Source organism: Schistocerca nitens, chromosome 8 (assembly GCF_023898315.1).
Source record: "Schistocerca nitens isolate TAMUIC-IGC-003100 chromosome 8, iqSchNite1.1, whole genome shotgun sequence".
Taxonomy (NCBI): domain Eukaryota; kingdom Metazoa; phylum Arthropoda; class Insecta; order Orthoptera; family Acrididae; genus Schistocerca; species Schistocerca nitens.
This window is the reverse complement of record NC_064621.1, coordinates 245,705,531-245,727,469: the sequence shown is the minus strand read 5'-3', so window position 1 is coordinate 245,727,469 and position 21,939 is coordinate 245,705,531. Positions and strand designations below refer to the sequence as shown.

Sequence of the window (21,939 nt, the reverse complement as noted above, 5' to 3'; positions counted from 1 at the left end):
TCTCCCTTGCCACCCGTTCCATATTCCAACTCAAGATGTACGCCACCTACTCCAACAACCAGGCCCATTTCACCTTCTCCCATCTTGACACCCTCGTCTAAATCCCTGTCATGGCGCGACAGCAACGTATCCTTTTCAACAATATCCGCTCCCTCTCCGCCAACAAGAACCTCTTCCTGCACACCCTTGCCACCCACCGCGTGGATGCCTTCCTCCTCAATGAAACCTTCCTCCAACCCCACCACTCCATCCACACCTCACCCTATCTCCTCCACCGCTCTGATAACCCCCTCCCAATTGCGCGTGGCGGAGTTGCCATTGGTCACCACCGCCAGATCCCCGTTCGGCTCCAACCTCTCCTTCCCGACCCCACCGAACACCTGATCCTTAGTCTCTTCTTCCCCGGCCTTACCGTTACCTGCGCCACCATCTATGTCCGCCCTAACGCCCCTATTCCCTTCGACTTCATCTCCCACATTGACCGTACCTTCTCCTCCTACGTGATCGCCGCCGACCTCAACATCCATAGTCGTTCCGCCGCCCAGTTACGGCGGTGGCATCGGTTCCTCTCCTCCCTTCAAGGCGACCTCATCCCCATCCCCCAGCACACCCGTCCTGAATCCAACTCCACTCCTGATGTTATCCTCTCCTCCCCCAACCTCCTTGGCCGCATAACGGTGGATGTCCTGGAGCCTATTGGTAGCGACCATCTCCCGTCCTCCTCACCGTTTCAGACGGTCGTCGCCCTCGCCCCGACCCTCGTACTGCCCCTCCCCCCAAGTATGTCCACGACTATTCCCGTGCCGACTGGAATGCCTACCGGGATACCCTTTCCACCCAGGTCGATAGCCACCCCTTCACCTACCACCACCCTGACGATGTCACCCATGCCGCCTCCTTTCTCCAGCAGACCTTGTCTGAGGCTGTGGAGGCCCACATCCCTACTGTCGCCATCCACCCCCACCGTCCTACCTTACCCCCACAGGCCGTTCTCCTCCTCCGTGAATCCCGGTGTCTCTACCGTGCCTTCCTCCGCACGCGTGACCCAGACACACTACGACGCCACGGCAACTCCAGCGACACATTCGTAATTTGCTCACGGCTAAGAAACGCCGGAACTGGCGACAGACATGCACCCATTTAAATGATACCCTACCAATCAACTCGTCCAAGTTCTGGTCAGCCTTCCGTCGCCTTACCGGAACTAAACCCTCCCCCTATTATCCTCTTCTCCATGATGATCACCCTTTCCCTGACACTCTTAGTAAGGCCAATCACTTTGCCTCCTACCGCTCTGATGTATTTTCCATCCCCGATGATCCCCAGTTCGATTACTCCCTCTTCCCGGATGTCCGCGATCGAACTGACACCTCCGTCCCTCCCCTCGCTCCTGGTTTCCAGTACTTGGACAACATTGCCCACACGGAACTCAATGCCCCTATCACTACACAGGATCTCATTGCTACACTCTGCACAAAACGCAACACCGCTCCTGGTCACGATCGTGTCACCTACCGTCACCTTCGTGAAGCTCCTGTCTCTTTCCTCACCAACCTGGCCCGGCTCTACAATGTAGTCCTGTCCACCGGTTACTACCCCGACCTGTGGAAAACCTCCCGTATCCTCATGTTCCTTAAACCTGGCAAACCGCCGTCCGCCGTCTCCTCCTACCGTCCCATCAGCCTTACCTCGGTCTTCAGCAAGGTCCTGGAATCTATCCTCACCCGACGCATCCACCAGCATCTCCGCCAGCACCGCCTCCTTCCCGTTACCCAGTGTGGCTTTCAGCCGTCCTTCTCTTCCGACGACCTTCTCCTTCACCTCACTCATCTCCTTTCCGAACAGCTTAATTCCCGTCGCTCCGCAATCTTCCTCTCCCTGGACCTCGAACGTGCATATGACCGCGTCTGACATTCCGGTCTCCTCTTCAAGCTCCAAACCTTCGCCCTTCCCATTAACTACTTCCGTCTGATCGGCTCCTTTCTCTCCCGCCGTCCTTCCTATGTCACCCTCCATAACACAGATTCCTACACCTTTTTCCCCTCTGCCGGTGTGCCCCAAGGCTCTGTCCTCTCCCCCCTTCTGTACCTTTTGTACACGGCGGACATGCCGCCGCCGTCAGCCCCCATCCACCTTCTCCAGTTTGCCGATGACACCACCTTGCCCCCACCCTACAGCGCTCCCAACACCTTCTCCAATCCCATCTTGACCGGTTCACCACTTGGTGCAACCAGTAGTTGCTCAAGGTCAATCCCTCCAAAACCCAGGCGATCATTGTAGGCAAAACCACCCCCTCCTTCCGCCTCCTTGATTTCTATCTCCCCATCTATGGCCGTCCTATCGCCCTCACTCCCACCCTTAAGTACCTTGGCGTCACCCTCGACCGTCGCCTCTCCTGGACTCCCCACCTCCGGACAATCCAAGCCAAGGCACGCTCCCGCCTCAGTCTCCTCAAGCTCCTCTCTGGCCGTACGTGGGGTCTGGACACCTCCACCATCCTTCACACCTATAAGTCCCTCATCCGCCCTATCCTTTGTTATGCCCATCCGGCTTGGATCTCCGCCCTCCCTACCTTTTATAAATCCCTCCAAATCCTTGAACGTCATGCTCTCCGCCTCGCCTATCGCATCCGTCTCCCCTCCCCCACGCGGATCCTGTACAATCTCATCCCCTTCCCCCACCTCCTCCTTTTCCTTGAAAGGATACGGATCCTGTACACCTCCCGCAAACTCGATCCTCCTCACCCGCTCGTCTCCCCGATCCTCTCCCACCCCCGCCCGCTGCCGCGCCTGTATTTGCACGTCCCACCCGGTCTCCATCTCTCCACCCTCCTTACCCTCTCCCAAGGTGGCTTCCGCCAGCTCCCCTCCCTGATGATGTCCTCCTCCCCTCCATCTACCCCTCCTATTAACTTTGACCCTGCCCCCCCCCACTTCGGTATCCTTTCCTTTGGGCACCCTCCCTCCCTTCTCTTCCCTTCCCTTCTCTTTCCTTTTCCCACGTCCCCTCCCTCCACCCCTCTTCCCCCGGGTTTCCCCTCCCCCTTCCTCCCTCCCCCCTTTCTCCCCTGCCAGTGGCATCTCTGCTCTCCCCTCTCGCTCTCCCACTCCCCTTCCTCCTCCTCCTCCTCTCTTGGCAGGTCCCCGGACTCGCACACGCCTAGTGAACATTCGCGCGCCGGAGATCATCGACATCAGTATCTCGTGTGTGTCCTTCGTTTTGTGTTTCGTGCAGTTAAGACTCCACTGTTCACATGTGCCATCGCCGTTCTCCGTGTTTTGTGCGCCGTGTCCACAAGTGTTGGTGTTTTTATCGTCCAACGTGAACGGCTTCATGTTTATTGTTTTTTTTTGTATCTCCATTTTTTGCCCGCCGTTTTTTGTATTGTCTGTATCACCTCTATGTCATGTTATTGTTCCACTTAAGGCTGAAGAGTAGCGTAATGTGCTGCTGCCAGCCCGCCTGTATAGGTGATTAAAATTATAATAAAAGAAAAAAAAACTGGGTTTGGCAGTCAGTCTGACTTGGTCAGCCAGGGCAGTCTGGGCGAGTCCGGTCAGTTGGTCAGCCAAGTTAGTCTGGGTCTGTCTCTCGTCCGCATTGGTGAGGCGGTTAGTGGCTGTCGGTCGTCCGGAGTGCTGGTGTGTGTTAGGCCGCCAGTGTGCTCGAGTTTGTTTAGGCAATGAGCATTGGCGGTTGGATCGATCGGTTGGTCGGTCGCGCACTGGGACACAAGATGACTTGTCCGATTGGAGCGTCGGCGCATGTGAGGTCGCCACATGAGTCCAGTGGCCGTGCCGTATACCGAGGCGTAGTAGCTTCGCGGCTAACACGAGAGCAACAGGAGTCAACCCACGACATCGGTCTGGCCGGGGCGAGCTGCGACGCCGTGAGACGGATGATGGGCGCGCCTTCCTGCGTCCGTTGAAGCGGCTGGCAGTGGACGGTTCGCGAAAGCGTTTTGGGGGTGCTGCGCCAGGTCTTCGCCGGACATCGCACTTTATTAGAAGTTATGTGATTTGTGATATGTTGTTTCATTTAGTTGTTAAATTCTACTTGTTTTCTTGGTCAGTCTCTCGTCCCCAGTTGCTGGTCTGTCTCTCATTCGCATTTGTTAGGCGGTTAGTGTCTGTCTGTCTGTCTGTCTGTCTGCCTGCCTGCCTGCCGTACGTTATTAGCTGCCTGTGTCATGTCTGTCGGATTCGGTGTTAACGAATTTATAGAATTATGGTAGGGGCCGAATTCCTGAAATATGTTATCTTGCCTATCATCTTGCGAGGCGGTATATGTGTAATGTAGAGCATGTTGTACATTTTATGTAAGTCTGTATTTCATGGGTTTTATTTAAATAGTCATTTTTATAAAGTTGCCACCCTTCCAACGTAAGAGCCCTTCGAAAAACAAATTGCACCTTCGGTGGAAAATAAGTTCTTCGTGTGAGTGTTTGTACCATTTCCATCCCCTTACGGGGTGCATAGTTAATGTGTTTGTGTGAGTTGCTAAAAATTTTAGGTAAAGTAATCTGGTATGTTGCAGATTTGCACCAGTTTAGTTTTTCAGAGGTCGTTGTGAGCGGTCGTGACTACGGTCGTGTTGAAAGGGACCCGGAAGCTTCTCAGCCCGAAGGCTCCTACTGTAACAACAAAAACAAAAAATTATTCTGCCTCTGAATAATTGTAACTTGATATTTCGAGTGTGCTTTTTTGCTTATAATTTTAAAACTGTTTTGAAAAGCCTTTAGGAATACATTCACATTTGTTAAATTGTAACTTGATACTTCGAGGGTGTTTTTCTGCTTATAAATTTTAAATCTGTTTTTGAAAAGCCTTTTCATCAGTTACTCCTTGGCAACTACTTCCACGCTCACATAGTGTGTTAATGTTCTTGATGAATCGCTAGTAAATAAATTCTTTAAAAAAATATTTTGAAAGTAAAATTTTTCCGGTTCAACACCGTTATGTATCTCTCAAGTAATTACGTTGTAGCTAAACACCTGTACCACTAATATGGCAAAGTGACATTCCGATCCCAGTTTTGTCACAGTTTGGCTGCCTGCCTGCCTACCTGTGATGTGACGTCAGTGCTGGCCGCGGTGCTGCCGGCGTCCGCTGTGCATAAAGCTGCATCGGTACGCCCCTCCTGGGTTAGGAGCTGGTCCGTAAGTGCGTCGTCTTCCCCACCACCGGCGCCGCCATGGCCGGCACGCTCTCCACCTCCGTCGCTGTCTCCGTCACACCCGCTGTCTCTGTGGTCGTCGGAATCTGAATCTGCGAACAGCGCGTGAAGGTTTGCCTCTATACTCCCAATCATGTACAAGGGAACTACAGCAGTTCCGAACCTTTAAGATGGTACAGGAGTCTATATTATGAGATAAGAAACCAACTGTTGGAAAAAATTTTTAGTTTTTTTATTGGCAAAAGCGACTTAAACCTTGTAGCAACATCTTGAACTTTTAACTTCTTTTCAAAGTGACTGCGCTCTCAGTGCGTGCATTACAACATAACATAGCGACATAATTGAACCCTGAAATCAAAAATAGTTGCCCCAATTCCTTATTTATTACTTGTAACTGCTGCTTCACCACTACTCTCGGCACTAAGTTCTTCAAAGTGTGCATTTCATAGGTAAGAGGGGTGTTGTATTGGTTTCTGGGTTCGATCGGTTCATTAAGAGTTCTTGTTTAGTTTTGAATTGGTCTTTTCACTTGTTTTCGAGACGCGGTATTGGTCAGTTTCTTTTGTAAGTTTCGCGACGTGAGGTATCAGTTTGTTCATTTACATTTTATAGAGAACAATTTTATAAAACTTATTACATATTCAAGACATACTGCCGGTTGGAACAGCGACCAACACATTCAGAAATAAATCATTTGCTTTTGTCTATTGCCCTATCTTTATTTTGTCTAATGACTACAGATGCCGCTCGGGGTAGCCGTGCGGTCTGAGGCGCCTTACACGGCCTGCGCGGCTCCCTCCGTCGAAGGTTCGAGTCCTCCCTCGGGCGTGGGTGTGTGTGTTGTCCTTAGCGGAAGTTAAAGTTAGGTTAACTACTGCGTAAGTTTAGGAACAGATGACCTCATCAGTTTGGTCCCATAAGACGTTACCACAAATTTCCAAAATGACTACAGATTTCTGAACCAGCTACTATCATCAGGCCATCCTATGATCAAAAACATCAGTGCTTGGTTAAGACAATCTTAAGAAAACGACTAGGAAATTTTTTTCTCTATGGTGGCCGATGTATGGTACTAAGTGCAACCTTAAAATACAGGCAGCTTCTTATGCCTGCTGCACAATCGTCAATCTCGCTAAGCCAAGTACTCTTATCATGTACTAACAACAACAGTTAATGCAATCCTTTAAATAGGCGTAAACTGAAGCAAGAAGAGATAATGAAGATTTTTCTTATTTCTTAAAAATTAATCAAGGTGTAAGACATCTAAAAATTAAGATCGCATAAAATATGGAATGCAGGGAGTTAAATATTAAAACATACGGAATGAAAAAATCCCCATACGCGAAATTCTTCTACCTCTACCAGTACCCCATATACGACACAACGCGTGGTAATGCTGAATGGCTATGCCGTCTATGATTAAAAGCATGAGGTTGGGGTATTTAAAGCCGGAACCTGTAAGTATACGTCTCTCAATATAGCCAAGTACAACAGTAGAACAATATACAATTGCAGAAGACGATAAAAACCAGTATTTAGTGAATGTTTCATGTCATAAAATAGTGTATATTGATCATGGTTATATAGTAATTCGTGTGTGCGAAGACGGTAGCATAATACACTACTGGCCATTAAAATTGCTACACCAAGAAGAAATGCAGATGATATACGGGTATTCATTGGACAAATATATTATACTAGAACTCACATGTGATTACATTTTCACGCAACTTGGGTGCATGGATCCTAAGAAATCAGTACCAAGAACCACCACCTCTGGCCGTAATAACAGCCTTGATACGCCTGGGCATTGAGTCAAACAGAGCTTGGATGGCGTGTACACGTACAGCTGCCTATGCAGCTTCAACATGATACCACAATCAAGAGTAGTGACTGGCGTATTGTAACGAGCCAGTTGCTCCGCAACCATTGACCAGACGTTTTCATTTGGTGAGAGATCTGGAGAATGTGCTGGCCAGGGCAGGAGTGGAACATTTTCTGTATCCAGAAAGGCCCGTACAGGACCTGCAACATGCGGTCGTGCATTATCCTGCTGAAATGTAGGGTTTCGCAGGAATCGAATGAAGGGTAGAGCCACGGGTCGTAACACATCTGAAACGTAACGTCCACTGTTCAAAGTGCCGTCAATGCGAACAAGAGGTGACAGAGACGTGTAACCAATGGCACCCCATACCACCACGCCAGGCGATACGCCAGTATGGCGATGACGAATACGCGCTTCCAATATGCGTTCACCGCGATGTCGACAAACACGGATTGACCATCATGATGCTGTAAACAGAACCTGGATTAATCCGAAAAAAATGACGTTTTGCCATTCGTGAACCCAGGTTCGTCGTCGAGTATACCATCGCAGGCGCTCCTGTCTTTGATACACCGTCAAGGGTAACCGCAGCCATGGTCTCCGAGCTGATAGTCCATGCCGCTGCAAAGGTCGTTAAACTGTTCGTGCAGATGGTTGTTGTCTTGCAAACGTCCCCATCTGTTGACTCAGAAATCGATACGTGGCTGCACGATCCGTTACAGCCATGCGGATAAGATGCCTGTCATCTCGACTGCTAGTGATACGAGGCCGTTAGGATCCAGCACTGCGTTCCGTATTACCCTCCTGAACCCACCGATTCCATATTCTGCTAACAGTCATTGGACCTGGACCAACGCGAGCAGCAATGTCACTATACGATAAACCGCTATCGCGATAGGCTACAGTCCGACCTTTAACAAGGTCGGAAACGTGATGGTACGCATTTCTCCAACTTCCACGAGGCATCACAACAACGTTTCACCAGCAACGCCGGCCAACTGTCGTTTGTGTATGAGAAATCGGTTTGAAACTTTCCTCATGTCAGCACGTTGTAGGTGTCGCCACCGGCGCCAACCTTGTGGGAATGCTCTGAAAAGCTATTCATTTGCATATCACAGCATCTTCTTCCTGTCGGTTAAATTTCACGTCTGTAGCACGTCATCTTCGTGGTGTAGCAATTTTAATGGCCATTAGCGGACATATTCAAGACATACTGTTGGTTGGAACACCGACCAACACTTTCAGAAATAAATGATTTGTTTTTGTATATAGCCATGGCTTTATTTTGTCTAATGACTACAGATGCAGCGCGGGGTAGCCGTACGGTCTGAGGCGCTTTGTCACCGCCCCCCCCCCCCCGGCCCCCCGTCGGAGGTTGGAGTCCTCCCTCGGGCATGGGTGTGTGTGTGTTGTCCTTAGTGTAAGTTAGTTTAAGTTAGATTAAGTAGTGCGTAAGCTTAGTGACCGATGACCTCAGCAGTTTGGTCCCATAAGACCTTATCACAATTTCCAAAATGACTACAGATTTCTGAACCAGCTACCATCATCAGGCCATCCTATGATCATAAACATCACAGTGCTTGGTTAAGACAATCTTTAGAAAACGATCAGGAAATGTTTTTCTCTGTGATGGCTAATGTATGGTATGTAAGTGCAACCTTAAAATACAGGCAGCTTCTTACGCCTGCTGCACAATCGTCAGTCTCGCTAAGCCAAGTACTCGTCTATGTACTAACAACGGTCAATGCAATCCTTTAAATAGGCGTAAACTGAAGCCAGAAAAGATAATGAAGATTTTTCTTATTTCTTAAAGATGAATCAAATTGTAAAAGATTTAAAAATTAAGATCGCAATAAATATGGAAAGCAGGGAGTTACATATTAAAACATAATGAATGAAAAAATTCTTCCACCTCTACCATGGCCCATATACGAGACAACGAGTGGTAATGCCGAATGCCTATGCTGTCTCTGATGACAAGCACGAGGTTGAGGTATTTAAAACCGCAACCTGTAAGTATACGTCTCTCAATATAGCAAAGTACAACAGTAGAACAATATACAATTGCAGAGGTTGAAAAAACCCAGTATTTATTGAATGTTTCATGTCATAAAATAGTGTATATTGATCGTGGTTAAATAGGAATTTGTGTGTGCGAAGACTGTAGCATAATAGTATGGATTTGGAGAGAAGAAATGTCGACATATCTGTGATATCTGTGCGTATGAACTGGCACGAAAAAACTCAATCTGTGCTGAGCTGCTGGGGAGGAAGGTACAGCCTTTATTTATTTTGAAGGAAAATCTCAGTTGTTAGTGTGGGAGATGTATGTATTGGCAACTGCATATCCTAAAGTGCGTGTAAAATTACATGCTAATTTTGATATTTGGCTGACCAGAGGGGAACGTGACGCCATTTTCCAGGAAATAATAATGGCGAACCGCCTTTGCCTATCATGGCGCCAGCACTTCTGCTGATCAATCGCCCCTCTTGCCATATAATAATCAAACAATACCACGTGGTCTCACGCATTAGGTGCATCAACGTTCGTCAGCTCTAGTTATAAAGTCGTATTCTCTGGCGTTAAAGTTTTCTGTAGTCGTCAGGTATCGTGAACATTGTTTTGTCTTGGTGTTGTATTAATAACAACATTGCAGTACCTCTGAATACGAGATGTGCAGTAAAAGTGTCGTCCAAGAACTCATTCGCCGGCTAGGAAGATAACGTTCTGCTACAAAACATTCCTCTGAATTCGACAATAGCAATGGACAAAACGCTATACAACTACGTTGTGATGTATAAAGATCCAGCAATACAATGGAGGAAATCAGATATTTTACTCTACGTACAAAGAAATGTTCCACGAGATAAAGTTAAACTTAGCAAGTATAAGGCGAAGTTAATGGAACTGTACAAGCTAAAACTTCACACTACCGAGTCGACGAATTGGCTAATGGTAAAGGGCACAGTTTAATCAGGCTTCCTCCGTATCATGCTCATTTAAATCCAACAGAGTATATAGGCCTAGGTGAAACGTAATGTGGCAAAAGAAAAAAAAAGATAAAAAGATGTTTGCCCTCACTGTGGCTGAAATGCTGACAAAGAAGCCACTGCAGATGTTACACGGCAGAACTGGTATTGAGTAGTTATCCATACCAAGAAGGTAGTTGATGAGACATTGATTCGTGAAGGACTGAGACGAGTTTTCAGGAATACATAACTTCTCTTGTTGCCATGTTAAAATCTGCTTCTTCTGACAAAACACAGCAGAGGTTAGAAATATTCCTCTCACTATCATTTTAATGCAGTTGAAATTGCGACGAGTTCTGAAGCTGTGTATTATTAAACTAACAACTGAGTGCCAGGCAGGTCAGTAGTTTATGAAACCGCGCAATCTTGGTATAAAAATAAAAGTTAACTTCTCCATTTGTATTATTACAAAACCCACAGCAATTCTCGTTTCACCAGCTCAATAATTACATCATTTCGTTGGGAAAATCTGCTGTCACTTGAATATCACAGTAGATACGGAAGTTTCGCTTATTAATCTTATGGCAAAACACTCTCGCTTTGAGCGCTACCATTTGCCAAAATCTTATTTCCATATCTCAAACCATTATGAGATACGAGGAATTTATGAACATTTCGTTCTAGTTTTTTCACTGACGCAAGAGTACGTGACGGAGTGCTTTCCACACATTCCACTTTCTCGAGATTGGATAGGGGTAGCGAGATGCTTCTAAGTTTAAAGAATAATTCAATATATTATCTACATTTAATACATTTCAATTCATAGTGACACATTTTTCACTGCAAACTACGAATTTCTTGCAGTAGTTTATGTTCTATCAAAATATCACAATAAGTATGACCATTTACGAAATTATAAGAGGTTGCTCATGAAGCTCACGAATTAAACTACACTCCTGGAAATGGAAAAAAGAACGCATTCACACCGGTGTGTCAGACCCACCATACTTGCTCCGGACACTGCGAGAGGGCTGTACAAGCAATGATCACACGCACGGCACAGCGGACACACCAGGAACCGCGGTGTTGGCCGTCGAATGGCGCTAGCTGCGCAGCATTTGTGCACCGCCGCCGTCAGTGTCAGCCAGTTTGCCGTGCCATACGGAGCTCCATCGCAGTCTTTAACACTGGTAGCATGCCGCGACAGCGTGGACGTGAACCGTATGTGCAGTTGACGGACTTTGAGCGAGGGCGTATAGTGGGCATGCGGGAGGCCGGGTGGACGTACCGCCGAATTGCTCAACACGTGGGGCGTGAGGTCTCCACAGTACATCGATGTTGTCGCCAGTGGTCGGCGGAAGGTGCACGTGCCCGTCGACCTGGGACCGGACCGCAGCGACGCACGGATGCACGCCAAGACCGTAGGATCCTACGCAGTGCCGTAGGGGACCGCACCACCACTTCCCAGCAAATTAGGGACACTGTTGCTCCTGGGGTATCGGCGAGGACCATTCGCAACCGTCTCCATGAAGCTGGGCTACGGTCCCGCACACCGTTAGGCCGTCTTCCGCTCACGCCCCAACATCGTGCAGCCCGCCTCCAGTGGTGTCGCGACAGGCGTGAATGGAGGGACGAAAGGAGACGTGTCGTCTTCAGCGATGAGAGTCGCTTCTGCCTTGGTGCCAATGATGGTCGTATGCGTGTTTGGCACCGTGCAGGTGAGCGCCACAATCAGGACTGCATACGACCGAGGCACACAGGGCCAACACCCGGCATCATGGTGTGGGGAGCGATCTCCTACACTGGCCGTACACCACTGGTGATCGTCGAGGGGACACTGAATAGTGCACGGTACATCCAAACCGTCATCGAACCCATCGTTCTACCATTCCTAGACCGGCAAGGGAACTTGCTGTTCCAACAGGACAATGCACGTCCGCATGTATCCCGTGCCACCCAACGTGCTCTAGAAGGTGTAAGTCAACTACCCTGGCCAGCAAGATCTCCGGATCTGTCCCCCATTGAGCATGTTTGGGACTGGATGAAGCGTCGTCTCACGCGGTCTGCACGTCCAGCACGAACGCTGGTCCAACCGAGGCGCCAGGTGGAAATGGCATGGCAAGCCGTTCCACAGGACTACATCCAGCATCTCAACGATCGTCTCCATGGGAGAATAGCAGCCTGCATTGCTGCGAAAGGTGGATATACACTGTACTAGTGCCGACATTGTGCATGCTCTGTTGCCTGTGTCTATGTGCCTGTGGTTCTGTCAGTGTGATCATGTGATGTATCTGACCCCAGGAATGTGTCAATAAAGTTTCCCCTTCCTGGGACAATGAATTCACGGTGTTCTTATTTCAATTTCCAGGAGTGTATAAGATGTGCGAAAATGTGAGTTTATTACCGAACAGTATTTTTAAAATCGTTTGAGAAAGATCTTAAAAGGGGACCCTCCACACTGTAAATCACGGATTTTGATGGGCTTCAAATATGTTGTAGACACACTTACCCTGAGTACCTGGCTAGCTATCCGATTTTTTAGCGACGGGCCTTGCATTTTGAGAAAATCGATTTTGAAGTTCATTGCGCGCTTTGTATACCCGTAACATTTCATATATTCCTAGCAAGTCAGCGTAGCGCAGCGGTGAGATTTCACGGCTACCGCGCTGGAGGTACCGTGTTCGAATCAGCAAGGGTGATCTTACGCCTAATCCACGGTGCGCACTCCTGGATTATGATCAACGTTCAAAAACGAGTAGGCGAATTAACTGGGAAATACAGAAATGTAGTCGTGTCCTGCACGAAATCTGGGAAGTTCACGAAACTAGAGTACGAAGAACTTTTGCGTTCTGTAATTCTTCCGTACGTGGGACGGAAAAAATTTTTGTTCATTATCCATTCGTGGGGAGGGCAAACCGATTAAACTTTAAACGATCATCTATGCACTGATTCAAGGAAAGCGATCACCTGCACCCTAGAAGTGGTCCCACCAAAGTGCACTCCTTATTGCCAGCCCTGCGATGTCTATTTTTACCGACAGGTGAAAATCTTCACGGAAATTATTCGGAATGCTCCCGACTTGATGAAAGACAATAGAGATATCGCTTCTAGTGAAGATTCGATAAAATTACATTCGCTAATCCTACATCAATTCAGCGCACCTAATTTTGAAAGCATGATTAGATACGCGTGGTTCGCATCAAAATTAGCGGATGAAAGAGAAATCTTTTTGAATGCAAAAGAATTGTGTTTCCCGGTACCGCTCATGAAGAAACCGTGCGCGTCTGCAAGACGGTTGCTTTCATAAAATGAGGGTAGTGCTGCGTACATTTATGCTTCGGTTGTTTGTTTGATAAGTATCACCTACAATATTGTTCTGGCCCATCAAGCAATGTGAACGATGAAAAATAAGATTTTGTAATATTGTATGACAGAAAAAATTAGCAACTGAATATATCTTTATAATTTCGCACACCTTACACTGCTGATATTCTTTGAAATAAAATTGAAAAATTCAGTCGATTTCGAAAAAAAAATAAAAAATAAATAAAGTACACGAGTAGGACTCGAATACGGTACCTCCACCGCGGTAGCCGTGAACCTTCACCGCTGCGCTACGCTGACTTGCTCGGAATATGTGTAATGTTAGGGGTATACAAGACACGCAATGAACTTCAAAGTAGATTTTCTCAAAATGCAAGGCCCGTCGCTAAAAAACTGGACAGCCAGGTACTCGGGGTAAGTGCCTCTACAACATATTTGTAGCGCATCAAAATCCGTGATTTACAGTATGGGGGGTCCCCTTGTTAGATATATCACCTTGTGCAGCTTGCTGTTCACGCAGTCAAACGAACCTCACAGCTTCCGCACCGAGTGGTCACCTGCTGACGTACACAGCATATGCTGGCAACTACGCTTCCCTCCACTCGCTCCGTACTGAACAGTCAAACGTCGCAACTTTTTTTTTAAACACGTTGTTGTTCTAGTTGCTGTTGTGGTCTTCAGTCCTGAGATTGGTTTGAAGCAGCTCTCCATACTACTCTATCCTGTGCAAGCTTCATCTCCCAGTACCCACTGCAACCTACATCCTTCTGAATCTGCTTAGTGTATTCATCTCTTGGTCTCCCTCTACGATTTCTACCCTCCACGCTGCCCTCCAATACTAAACTGGTGATCCCTTGATGCCTCAGAACATGTCCTACCAACCGATCCCTTCTTCTAGTCAAATTTACCAAGAACTTGCCAGTATGAGTCCACTTATTAATATGATGTTTCACCCCATCTGGCCTGGATGCATACACCGATTCGGTTGAGAAAGGTGCCATGAATTTGTCGTATCCTTTCCTGAGGCAAGCTGTCTCATAACTCTTCACCTGTTGTAACTGATCCTTGATGCCCCAGATGTTGCCACTGTGATGGAGCTGACGTACAAGTTAGTCCCACACATGTTATATTGATTGCAGACCTGGAGATCTTTCTGGCCATGGAAATACCTCAACTTTATGCAGACTGTTCAAAAGACAGAAGTCATGTATTCATGAGCATTATTGTGACACCACGATGCTGTCACATGAGAGATAATACTTGATGGCTCAGGATGTCTGTCATATGCCATCGTGCCGTCAGAGTTCCTTCAGTAGCTGCCAGCCGTGACCTGAAGTCATACCTGATAGCTCCCCACTCCATGATGCCAGGAGTAATACTGCTATACCTGTGTAAATCACTGAAAGAATGGGACCTCTCCCCACGTAGCCAACATACTTTCTGACGATGTTCATCTATGGTAGTTCAGATCCATGATTCATCGCAGAACTCAGTGCCACACCATTCAACAGCAGTCCAGGGTTCCTGGTCATTGCACCACTACAAACTCAGCAGTCTGTGTTGTGGTGCTAATGGCGTCATATGTATGGGACTGTAATTCCCTAGTCTAGCTGTTGCTGTTTCTAACCAACGATGTAGGATGACAGAGAATGTTGCAGAGACTCCGTTACTTATTTTTGTATGGTAGGCACAGATCGACTGTGTTATGATGTGCTTGCTTGATTTTGTAATCACTGAAACATCAAATGCCCTCCCATCCCTGAAGTTTCGATACGTTTCCTCCACTCTTTCTGGATGTTTCACTATTTTGGCAGGTAGTTTATTTACATTGTTGGTCTGTGAATGATAATAATAATAAAAAACATAAATATTTCCACTTACTTATCGAGCGAAGTGGCGCAGTGGTTAGTACACTGGACTCGCATTGGCGAGGATGACGGTTCAAACCCGCGTCCAGCCATCCTGATTTAGTTTTCCCGGGATTTCCCTAAGTCGCTTCAGGCGAATGCCGGAATGGTTCCTTTGAAAGCGCACGGCCCACTTTCTTCCCCATCCTTCCCTAATCCGACGGGACCGTTGACCTCGCTGTTTCGTCCCCTCCCCCAAACCAACGTATTTATCATTTATATGAAGTTACCTTTACGTTTGAAGATACCACTCCATACTGAACGACATTCTGTGTACTGTTTGCTAGGAACTCTTCAGACCAGTCACAAAATTCGCCTGACATTCCATAGCCTTGTATTCTGTTCACTACGCGGCAGTGTAGATCTGCATCTAACACATTCTGGAAGACAGACAAACACGGCATCAATCTGGGTCGCCTTATGGGTCTTAACGGACAAATAGAGTGAGCTCGGTTTCACACGATCGTTGTTTACAGAACCACTGTGGATTCTTACATATGACATTTTTCAGTCTCCAAGTCATCCCAGAGACAAACACTAGTTGTTGCTGTTGTAGTCTTCAGTCCTGAGACTCGTTTGATGCAGCTGTCCATGCTACTCTATCCTGTGCAAGCTTCTTCATCTCCCAGTACCTACTGCAGCCTACATCCTTCTGAATCTGCTTAGTGTACTCATCTCTTGGTCTCCCTCTACGATATTTATCCTCCACGCTGTCCTCCAATGCTAAGTTTGTGATCCCTTGATTCCTCAGAACATGTCCTACCAACCGATCCCTTCTTCTAGTCAAGTTGTGCCACAAACTCCTTCTCCCCAATTCTATTCAATACCTCCTCATTAGTTATGTGATCTACCCATTTAATCTTCAGCATTCTTCTATAGCACCACATTTGGAAAGCTTCTAATCTCTTCTTGTCTAAACTATTTATCGTCCACGTTTCACTTCCATACATGCTACACTCCATACAAATACTTTCAGAAACGACTTCCTGACACTTAAATCTACACTCGATGTTAACAAATTTCTCTTCTTCAGAAAAGCTTTCCTTGCCATTGCCAGTCTACATTTTATATCCTCTCTACTTCGACCATCATCAGTTATTTTGCTCCCCAAATAGGAAAACTCCTTTACTACTTTAAGTGTCTCATTTCCTAATCTAATTCCCTCAGCATCCCCCGACTTAATTCGACTACATTCCATTGTCCTCGTTTTACTTTTGTTGATATTCATCTTATACCCTCCTTTCAAGACACTGTCCATTCCGTTCAACTGCTCTTCTAAGTCCTTTGCTGTCTCTGACAGAATTAGTGTTATCGGCGAACATCAAAGTTTTTATTTCTTCTCCATGGATTTTAATACCTACTCCGAATTTTTCTTTTGTTTCCTTTACTGCTTGCTCAATATACAGATTGAGTAGCATCGGGAAGAGGCTACAACCCTGTCTCACTCCCTTGCCAATCTCTGCTTCCCTTTCATGTCCCTCGACTCTTATAACTGCCATCTGGTTTCTGTACAAACTGTAAATAGCCTTTCGCTCCCTGTATTTTACCCCTGCCACCTTCAGAATTTGAAAGAGAGTATTCCAGTTAACATTGTCAAAAGCTTTCTCTAAGTCTACAAATGCTAGAAACGTAGGTTTGCCTTTTCTTGATCTATTGTCTAAGATAAGTCGTAGGGTCAGTATTACCTCACGTGTTCCAACATTTCTACGGAATCCAAACTGTCAGTAGTTCTAATGGATTGTTGTCTACTCCTGGGGCCTTGTTTCGACTTGGGTCTTTCAGTGCTGACAAACACTTGCGTAATCAAAATCTGCTGCGGACTAATCATTAAGGTAATATTTGAAGCCCGCATGGCTCTGGAGCGACGTAGCTGTTGCAGATGGGACTGGCGTACCCTGTTGCTGCAGAGGCAGCCCGTCGAGCTGGGGCAGCCTGGGCAACAGCCGCGCGACGTCCCTGCGGTAGGTGTTGGCGGCCGCCGCCGAGTTCCCGGACAGGTGGAGGCTGTACAGGCGCCGGCAGCAGGCCAGGAAGCCCACCCCGGCCAGGTCACACACCGCGTTCCTGTAGAAAACACCAGTTACCCTCACCTCGCACTCCCTAGATCTAAATCTGTAGCTAGACTACTGTAGCGTAAAAGCACAATATTTTGTTATTTCCTGTCCTACCTGGTGTCGCAATTTGTATGGCCAACGGTGTACAAATATTTCCTCAACAATTAGTCACTCCTCGTATTTGAAATGCGATTGGTGCACTTCCAGAAGTAACTGTCTGTAGTGGTCTGTATGAGATTGACTTTTTTTTATAACGATCGTTACATGATACGTTCTTGAAATTATGAGAATAACCATTTAGTAATCCGTAGGGGTCTGTATTCTAGCTTTTCTCACACGAGATTGTTCAGTATATCTGTGAAACTCTTACTGTTAGGAAACAAATTCTTTTCTGTCTCGATTACAGGGTCATTTTTGTACTGAACAATAAGACATTGCGAGAAGATGCTACTCCAGGCAGGTGGAAAAAAAAACGGAAAATGATAAACGCTAAAATGAAGATTTGGCCCTGTCTGACTACCCCCTGAAGCAGATCTTAAGATCTCTTAATGGACTTTAACATGTAAATTACAACCTAAACACAAATGAATGATTAAGGCAACTAATACGATTGAATGATAAACATTGTTCCTGATTATATATTTACTGTAGATTAAAAAACCTTTAAATTATAAACTTTACATTTCCTAAGTAAAATTACTAATCAATTGCCCAACTCTGCCCCTTATCATGACAGCGCGATCTAATTTCAATAACGCGAAATGACTGACATCGTCTACGTACCAAACACTAGAAGACATTACTTTCAAATGTGGTCTACGGTGGTCTGGAACCTGTGTAAATAAACTAACGTGATCACAGCTGTTTAGCTTTATAGCCCCAAGAAGCCGAAGCCGTTTGCGATATCACCATATGTACTGCGTCCAGTGCGTCGAAGTGATGGTTCTCGTACTCGTCTGCGACGATGGAAGAACTCCAGCCACAAATAAACTCTTTCAAACACTAGGACGACAGAAGGCGGTCCTCTGACTAATATACTCTCATACTGTCTTCTCCTGTCTGTGTTCTACAGACGAGAAACTCGAACTCCCAGCCACAAGGACGGAGTTCAGATAACGTCTCAACGTAAGTATAGGCAGAGGAAGTGCCCTCAATTACTGCACGCTGTGTACTCAACGACGACTTCCAACCCGGAGGTGAAGTCCAGAATCGTATAGGTTCTCAACAGTACATTGCCTAACTGTTCTAACTATAAACACTCCTGAGAGCAAAGACAGCAAGTCCGTCTGTGCCTACGAAGCTGATACCGAGCGACCGTCACACACGGGCGCTCACAACGAAGACCTCTTCTCTACACCGCTGGCCTCCCAGAAAAGCTCGGCTGCCCACCATCGTAATTCCGAAAACGAATCATATTCCCGAAACCACGGAATATTCTCCCTCTCTACAGATTCTTCCGAACGCCGACCAACCATATTTTAGTCTTTTGTCGTCCAGTGTGGAAAGTTTGCGAGGAAAAACCTATGATCGTACAATGGTAGGCTTCTGAGTAAAAATCCTTGAATAACCCAGCCTGCTTGGTTTCCGAGGTGCCTCCTCTTCGTTCCTCTCACCTGCGTCCAAAATTTGCAGAGTTCGGAAGTATTATCCAATTATCCTTCCGACCCTACTACAATTGCGTCAGCCCGTCACCCTGTTGTGCTCCAGAACTCAGGTGCCACGACGTCCAACTGGCAACTTCCTGTGTTTAAGCGGGATCGACACCCGTGCGGGCCTTTCAGCCAGAGCTTGAGTTCTGCCTGCCGTTTCATCTCCACTGGCGTTCCAACCTCTACTAATATGATAATAAGCGTTAACAATTATTTAAAGGCATATGAGACAATGTCAGTCTCCTTTATATATTCACATATACGATGCACAACCTATCACATGAGACCTAATTGTGTTTGTATATCATGGCAAAGTATGTGGATGGGTGCTTGTAAGGTGCGAAATTATAGCCACCTTACAAGGAAACAAATTCTTTTCCGTCTCGATTATAGGGGCATTGTTGTACAGAACAATAAGACATAGAGAGCTGCGCATCATCATCATCCACGACAAAGAAACATGGCTGGCCAAAGGTGCTTAACCCATTATATCCCAGAATTAATATTTTTTATTTTGATAAAATTTCATATCCACTACCCACATCGGCTATTAATCACATCATGAATGTCAATTTCTGATGGTGGCCTTAAATTCATAATTTTTTTAACGTATGATATACGGTGGGCAGTGAGGGGTAGAATTCCTTACACAATTTTATCACAACTAATATGTTGAAATTTTCGTGATTATCATTCATTACACGAATAAATGAAGAAAAAGTACAACAATAATTTACAGGTACTATAATGTTCGTTTTATTTATATTTTAAGGTTACATTATTTATTTATCCATTTAGTATACATGGAAAATTCATATAGTAGAACCAACAAAATAACGGTACTGCATTACACGAATAAAGTAAGACATTGCAATAATAAAGGATAAATGACAAAAATAGTAGTTTATTAGTCAACTTAGACTGCTTAGCGCCGGTGGTACAAAATGAAACATCGCTTCGGATGAAGTCCCACATTGCATTTTACACAGTGAAATTTTGTGCATTTACCACACTGTCTAGATGTTCTTTGTGTGCTCTGCTCAACAACCATGTGCCCAGCATTATCAGATATTGTCTTCTTGCATCTTTGACAGAAATCTTGGCCTCACACTTCTTGGCTTTTCAATTTTGGGCGAAGTCAGAAATGATGTACAATACGTCTGGTAAATTCCAGTAAGCTTACATTGTTATTTAGCTGCCGGTATAGGATCCACATATTCACAAAAGGACCATTTAGGCAGAACTTGATCATTGGCCAGTACTATTTCTTTGATCTTATTCGAATGCTGCATAGACTTCGTAGATTGTCAAAAAGATCTACTCCTTCCATAAGGCGATTATATTTCTGTACAAAGGAAGGCTGTAGTATGGAAAACTTTTTTGGCTCTCTACTCTACCTCAACGTCTACTTTTATCTAATACACCTTCATCCAATACATTTGTCCCCAGAGTCACTTGACTATTATCGTTTCATCTTACTAGTGTGATAGAATAAGTGTGATAGAATTCGCTGTATCACGTAACACATGAGTGGTGCCTTCTTTATATCATATATGACATGGGCGCCTTTTCCAAGCGGTCATTTCCCAGGGCTCCTATACATTTGATTCCATTTGAAGTAAGAGATTCAAGTAGGGGAAAAGAGTTAAAGTACTTATCAATGTACACTGTGCTATTCTGACTGATGTAGCCCACACAGAGTTTTTCTACTACAGAATGTTCCAGTGGCTTTTGTGATCTCTCTGACTTGCTCCAGCATATGGCTCAAATTTGATGAGATGTCCATTAAATATAGCTTAACACCACCAATTGAAACCATAGCCAATTCGGTTTGCCACTTACAAATTGCTTCATAAAGTGGTGGCAATAATACGGCTCCATGGCCTCATCGAAGGAAAAGTTTGACCCTAGAGGCTCTATGATGTCTTGAAATTTCTTATTTAGATGTGAAATTAATGGCTGAATTTTATAAACTTTATCTTCTTTTTCAATGCTGTCATTATCATTGACATGGAAGAATCTATGAATTTCATCACAAGTATTTCTGGAGATATAATTCGAACAAGGGCATTGTTTGTGTCAGCTCTGATCTCCCAGTACATATGTCTATGCATGACCTTACAATATCCAGATAACAGCAAAATAGCCACGTATTTGTCGATGTCATCGTGACTTATTTGTATGTTGTGTCCCTTTTGAGCAGCTTATTTTAATGTCTCTCTCGTCAGAATCTCAACCAAATCAGCATAAAAAACTTTATGAAAAAGATCTATAGGAGTCGAGTTTGATGTGCGGAGACGTTCTATTATATCAGATGTAGGATCACGAGGTACTTCAAATTTTTGTGAAGAGTCTAGTTTTCTTCCATCCACTGTCTTGTTTTCCTAATTAGGGACCTCGATCGTGATACGGAACAGCAGGTATTTTCCTCTAGAGTGGATAAAGATGTAACATTTTCAACAAGGCCATCAGTATTTACTGATCTTATCGCTGCAGTTTATGCCAGAACCTTCTTCCCTAAACCAGCAACAGTGGCGGGTTGTCCTTCTGCATCACTACTTGCATCATCTTTATCAGTGTATTCACCATCATTTGGCGGAACAAATACAATTTCAAGCTCCTGACATGTATCAAATATGTCAGACAAAGTTTCATCATCATCTTCTGTGGAGAAAATGATATTTAGAGCCTCTTCTAAGTCCCTCTCCTTCCCAAATTGTATCTGAAATGAATCTGACAAGTTGCGAGAAAATGGCCCCTTACTACCCAGCGTATGACATTTCATACGTAAAGATGTAAGCCAGTATCACAACAAAGCAAATAAAATACTCTTTGAAACTTCCTTTCATTTTAAAATACTCTTTTCCAATTTGTGCTTATATATTGCATTTAGGTGTTCAAATTACTAATCCATAATAATATGAGTGAAATTATGAACCTGCACATCATAATTTTATTATTACTTACCGCCTGTCCATGACGAGAAGCAGCAGAGTCAACAGCGCTACAACAATTGCTTTCCACCAGGAAATAAA

General features: G+C 45.5%; 1 protein-coding gene across 1 annotated transcript in view; it reads right to left on the bottom strand.

Annotated features, from left to right (window-relative positions):
- LOC126199505 (uncharacterized) overlaps positions 1 to 21,939 on the bottom strand; it is a 117,285-nt gene that overhangs the window by 62,859 nt on the left and 32,487 nt on the right. The window contains exons 4-5 of the mRNA XM_049936428.1: positions 17,096 to 17,265; positions 5,065 to 5,267 (exon numbers count right to left, since the gene is read on the bottom strand). Coding sequence (XP_049792385.1) covers positions 5,065 to 5,267; positions 17,096 to 17,265 — 373 coding nt within the window. The remainder of the gene's footprint in view (positions 1 to 5,064; positions 5,268 to 17,095; positions 17,266 to 21,939) is intronic.